Below are 6,348 nucleotides of genomic sequence, written 5' to 3'. Positions count from 1 at the left end.
TTTTTATATAAAATATATTTTAGATCATTCAAGTTATATTATGTTTCCAAAAAACACAATTTATAAATAAATAGATTCTAAATTATATAATTTAAAATATATTTTTTAATTATACAATCCAAAAACAATTTAAATTACAAAGTTATAATATATTTTTAAATTATATAATACAAAAATATTTTGAATTATATAATTTAAAAATATTTATGAATTATACAATTCAAAATATATTTTCATATTTCAAAATATACTTTTTAGTATACAATCATAAATATATTTTTGAATTATGCCATTATAACATATTTATAATTTATAAACCGTAAAATCCGTAATAAATTTTTAAATTATATAGTACAAATTGTTTAGAATTCATTAACAATTTAGATTTTTGCAACAATTGTGAAGTCCAAAAGAAGGTAGGAAAATACTAAATAAGTACCAAAAATATTTCTTTAAAAAAAAGAAAACATGTGGCAACGACCAAGACAAAGACATGTTTGACACATCCTAGATCACTCAAAACTACCCATTCCGTGATGAAAATTTGAGATAACATCTTCATAAATAAGATACCCTTCACTTGGCTACATTACTTTAAAAGAACAAATACTTTATTGGATAAACACAAATATTATTTTAATTAGAAACTATTAAAAATAAAATTAATTTAATATATACATATATATATATATATATATATATATATATATATATATATATATATAAATGTAAATTTTATTTTATAAATCAGTTTTATAAGTTAAATTTAAGTTTAAAATTTATGTTTTAACATAATATTAAAATAATAAATTAGAGTTTTTTTAATAAGATTTGTATTTATTAGAAATATCATTTAATCGATAATTAATATTTTTTTTCTTTCTCATCTCTTTCTAAACACGTTAAATTTGTTTTCTTTTATATTAAACTTGTTTGTTATTGAATCTCACACTACTTCTTACTACTCACACTTGTCACTTCAACACTCCAAATCTTTCCCACAATCACAACCATCATTCCACCATGGTCAAACAATCATACACACAACTTAGTACAAACCATCGTTCCTTCAATAAATGAGTATAAGGAAACACAAATCTCATTTCTCAAAGGTCAGTTTTTCTTTTTAAATGATGTTTTTTTTTCCATTATTTTAGGTTTCCAAAAATTAAATTAAGTTTTACATGAATCGGACAAAACTCTCTTCACATCGATTAAAGTGAATGTAACATCTCTTTATATTAATTTTATAAGGGTGAATTAAACATTAACTTATTTGATAAGATTATATTTATCAAAGTCATTAAGAATTTTCTATTAGATTCATGTTAAATCACCTCCAAATATCTAATATGTTTAAGATGTTCATTCCACAATTTGAAAATCCCTATAAGATTTTAAGAAAAATACGTTTGAAATCATAATTGCAATTAATATCTTCACATTGGATAAAATGACAAAGTTTGGTTCCTAACTGCCCTAAAACAAAGAACATTAGCTAGACCCTATACACGTGCCTAGTATAGTTGCTTTGAGTTCAATCTATCTAAATGTGTGGCTCATTATGGCTTGCCTACTACGTTTTAATTCACAATGCCCCTCTATACTTTCTCAATATTATCAGAGGCATACCCAAATTCTCAATATTATTTCCCCCAAACTCAACAAACACATTTAATTATTTTAATTTATGTGCTAGGGAGACAGAAAATATTTTAATCCTTTTTTTTTATATACATTTTTATACCTTAAATTCTCACATGTTCCCTTCTTTTCAACTATGTCATGAAAACAAAACCCATTTGCATTCCTAAGATTCAAACACTATCTTCTGTAGCTTTTGGTTCATCAAAATCTAAAACATCATTTCATACAGGAAGTGTAAAACAACTTTTATATTGCTAAAATTAAAACTCCCACAATTATTCCTTTCACTTGTCATTTGACTACACAACATACATAGTTGAAAAAAAACATCAGTAGGTTGAAAATAAATGAAGAGCATAAAGCCACAAACTAAAAATACATAAAACCTAGTACAACAACAACCTTAAATTAAACAGCATTCATGAATCACATCAGATTGCATAATTGGACATTTAAGTCGCCCCTTCAATAATCCGAGTAGAAGAACTACTTCAACAGTTGCTCATTCTAGCCACTTTCTCTTGCAATTTCATCATGCTTCCAAAAGAAAATCCTTATCTTTCTCCAACCTCGCCATAGCCTCAGGCTCCAAGGTTAGTTCCACATCAATGCTCCTTCCTCCATTCTTCCCTGGATACAAGTAAATCATCCCATCAAACTTGTTATTAGTTCCACTTCTCACATTCTCAGCCTTACCCCACCCAAAATCAATGTCGTAAACCTTAAACCTAGGTGAGCTTCCAACAGCCACGCAATTCACCCCAGCATCTTTGAATTGGAAAATTTTCGGTGCACTCTCCCACTCCTTGTTACGTGCATCGATAGCCTTCGCATTGTGATCTTCAATGGCCTTCTGGACCAATGAAGCACCGAATTGCGGCGGATGAGCCGCTAAAAGCCCAGCCGCCGTAACGGTGAATATAGCTTGAATTAGGTTTCCGAAGTAATTCTCCGGCATCGGTGGGTCGACCCTCTTCCGGCAGTCGGCGAAGACGGTGAACACGGTGTAGTCCTCCGGCTTCAGGTTACGTGCATGGCTTACATGGCGCCAGATATGGGAGGAAAGAGCTTGAAATGTTGAGAACGGTTTTGAGCCGTCCGATGGAGGGTTCTCGTTGATCGTTGACTTGATCTTGTCGATCTTTGACTCCGAGAATTTGAATATCCTTTCCCTAAGAGTTGGAGTGGGCTTTGCATCACCGTTGGAAGTTGGTTGGCCGTTGGGCTCGGGCAGGGAGAGGTCCAGCTTCACTCTCGTGTTCCGGGCCTTGGTCCGGTCCAGGAACGGTGGTGCTGACGTGGAGGGTGACCCGCTGCAAATCTCGGCCCACGATGTCATGAATTGCCACGTGGCAGTCCCATCCAATACAGCGTGGTTGAATGCCAGGCCCATCGCAAGCCCATCTTTCAGCTTCGTTAACTATGGACAAAATAAAAAACTCGAAATGAAAACAAAAATCGAAAAAATATTATATATATATATTATATTGCATTATGTGATAGGTAATGAGTGGGGTGGACTATAATGGCACAACGTAGAGTTTTAAAGTGTTTCTCAGAAAATTAACACACAGCATTGTCAAATAAATTGTTCACCTACACTTGTGGATAATGATGATACTTATTATTTATCAAAAGATATTCAATTTCAACTGTTAGATTGAGTTTAGATTGATTTTAGTTTAATTATGCAGTCACTCATATTAATTAGAGGATGTACAATGGATGGTTTCATAAGACTCTAAGGTTTAATTCTAGTTTTAAGTAGGGTCTACAATGTCACATGCCATTTTCAAGTCATTATCGTAGGTCTCACAAGTGTTTTTTTTTTCTTTCTAAAAAATGAAACCTTGTAAGACCCATATATATTTTAATCTTTTTATTTTCAGTATTTTATAGAAGACTTAAATTGAAAACCATGTTTCCTCAGAATGTTCCAATTAATTTCTTTATTAGACTTAAAAAACTCCAAAGCATATATGTATCAGACAGTAGTTATATATCACATGCCAACTTTGCATAAACTTTATCTCCATTTTAGCACCACTCAAGCGAACGTGATTACAATAGTTTTGAGTTAAATCAATCTTATTATATAATAAAGATATGAAATGAAATGTGATGTTTTTTCAAAAAATTATGACTACAATGAACTCATTTCAGAAATTTAGCAATTAAATGATGCATGTTTTGGTGGACAGAAATTTAGTACTCAACTGTTAAATACATATTTGTCATTGACAAAATGAGACACGAAAAATGGTTGTAGTGACTTGATGTTTTTCACCAATATTCTTTTGTTAAAAGCTGAAAGCGATCTTTAATTTATACAACTTCTAACCGCTTATAGAAATCATTCAAAGGGTAGTGGGCTCAGTTTGCCATTCTTCTAATTTCAAAGCTTTTCTGTATACCTACACGCTTTGATTCAAATGGAAGCTACAAAAGATAAAAGATAAAAAAGAGAGGTGTTTTCAAGACAAACCAAAATGTTCGTTCCATTTAATAATCATAACCTTCTTTCCTAGAAAAATTAGGAGAAAATAAGCAAACAAAAAAGTTAACAAAAAAAACATACCAAATGGCTTTCAATGAAACCAACCAAAACCTCTTTCAAATTAGATCTGATACAACATAGTAAAACAAGGTTTTAAGAAAAATCAAAGCCTATAAAAACTCGATCTCTTTTTACATTTCAGATTCAGTAAAAATGGTAGCGTATACTCTGATGACTGAAGTATAAACTAGAATGATTTGATGAACAAGATAACAAAATGAACATGCATGAGAATGAAATTACCTGAACTGCGAGCAAGGGTCTATGCATGCCTTCCAAGTTCAAGACAGCAGTGTAAGGTATGAGGTCCTTGAGATTGGTGGAACTTTCAGCCACAGTAAGTTGATCCACAGCAATCTCATCAGCAACAGCTTCAACAACCTCCACACCAAGCATGTCATCGTCATACTCAACCCTGAACACACCCTCTTCATCTTTCCCTAACTTTCCAGCCAGTTGGTGAAACTCCTTGAGAACCACACCAAGTCCAAGCTTCAGCTTCTGAACCATGCCATCAAAGTCTTCCCCTTTGTAGAACAGTAGCTTCTGGTTGTAGTAGAAGGCCAAGTATGGAAGATCAAAAGTCACCAACTGGTACTCTTTTCTCCCAATCTTCTCCTCAGGTTGCACATAACTCTTGTTGGTGATTTTCAGGTTCAGAGACTCTTCCTTCTTCACCACCTCACCTGCCATTTTTTTTCCTTTTCTGGGTTAAAAAGAAACTGTGAATTGAATTGAATTGAGCTGAGCTGAGATGGTTTGATGTGTGAGAGCAGTGTTTGTGAGTTCAGATGATTATTATTATAGAGAGCAGTGTTGTTGGGAAGCATTTATGGAATTCATGAAAGCGGTTGTGACCAATTAATAACGCTTATTGGGTTAGTAGATTGGTAGGATGTAATTATAGATGCAGAAATGTTTGGTAACAACACAAAACTTATACTGTAATAACCATTTACATTTTGTTTAATATGATAAATAATTCACAACACTTAATTAAGAGTTCCTTAATTGATATATGCTTGTGTTGGATGAGTATATAAAAAATTTCATTTTATGTTATTTATCATTCAATTATGTGCTTATTGAAAAATTATTAATGCACCAGTTATTGTGATAAGATATGTTTTTACTAAAATGTGGTTGGAATGTAGTTGCAACTTTACTAAAATTACTAGTTTTTTTTTGAGCTAAATTAGTTTTGCTTTTGAAAGAAACTTTAGTATTTAGTTAAGATTGTAATAAAATAAAGATACTGCTGAAATTATTTGATGCCTTTTATATTTAAAATGAAAAATATTGTGAATTTTGTTTTGATCGCATTGAGAGAATATTGTATGAAAAAATGAAATACTTTTTTATATATCTATATTTTGTCACTAAAGATATGTTAATATTTTATTCTATCTAAATATTTTAATGTATATTGTAATTAATATTTGAAATAAAATTTTCTTAAGATATATAATTTAAATGATAATTATTATTTTTAAATGTAGTTATTTTCTTAAGAAATTATCGAAATACTATTTACAGATAAGGGTAGAAGATGTTGATATATGTGGTTAAGAAAACTAGTCGAAATAAAATGAAGGACCATAACATATTTATTTTTAAAATTGACAAATGAGTTGGGTTTTAAATAAAATTCTATGGAAAAAGCAAGGTACATAGCATGCATATACTTACATCAAAATAAAATATATAAATAAAATTTTACTTAAAATAATGATAATTTTTAGCATAAATAAATATTTACTCATTAAAAAATACTTAATTAATAATTTAGACTCTATGTTTAAGGTTTTTTTTTTGTCTTATATTTGTGTTTTATAATCCTAATATTTCTTAAATAAAATTAATATGACTTTTTCAATTAAATTAAAGTTAAATAATTTATTTTTACATTTTAATGTTTTATTTAAGAACAAAATTTTGTCATTCCCATGTTTTTATTGTTTAGGGTTTAGGGTTAAATTTTGTCATTCCCATTTTATATTTGTTAAATTGACAATAAAAAACAAAATTTTACATTTCGAATTGTGTAATTCAAAATACATTAAAAGAAATATGAATTATGTATTTCAAAATGTACTTTTCAAATTTGAATATACATTATAGATTATATAATCCAAAAGTAGTAT

General features: G+C 29.9%; 1 protein-coding gene across 1 annotated transcript; it reads right to left on the bottom strand.

The window, feature by feature from the left end:
- Positions 1 to 1,880: 1,880 nt before the first annotated feature.
- On the bottom strand, positions 1,881 to 4,997 carry LOC124839396 (BAHD acyltransferase DCR). The gene is made up of 2 exons (XM_047315211.2): positions 4,448 to 4,997; positions 1,881 to 3,067 (listed from the first exon to the last, which is right to left on the bottom strand). The coding sequence occupies exons 1-2, from the start codon at positions 4,895 to 4,897 to the stop codon at positions 2,180 to 2,182; spliced, it is 1,338 nt and encodes a 445-aa protein (XP_047171167.1). The 5' UTR covers positions 4,898 to 4,997; the 3' UTR covers positions 1,881 to 2,179.
- Positions 4,998 to 6,348: the final 1,351 nt, after the last annotated feature.

This window comes from Vigna umbellata, chromosome 9, assembly GCF_029865625.1.
Source record: "Vigna umbellata cultivar VRB3 chromosome 9, Vumbellata_1.0, whole genome shotgun sequence".
Lineage (NCBI taxonomy): Eukaryota > Viridiplantae > Streptophyta > Magnoliopsida > Fabales > Fabaceae > Vigna > Vigna umbellata.
This window is presented reverse-complemented; position numbering and strand designations above follow the sequence as displayed.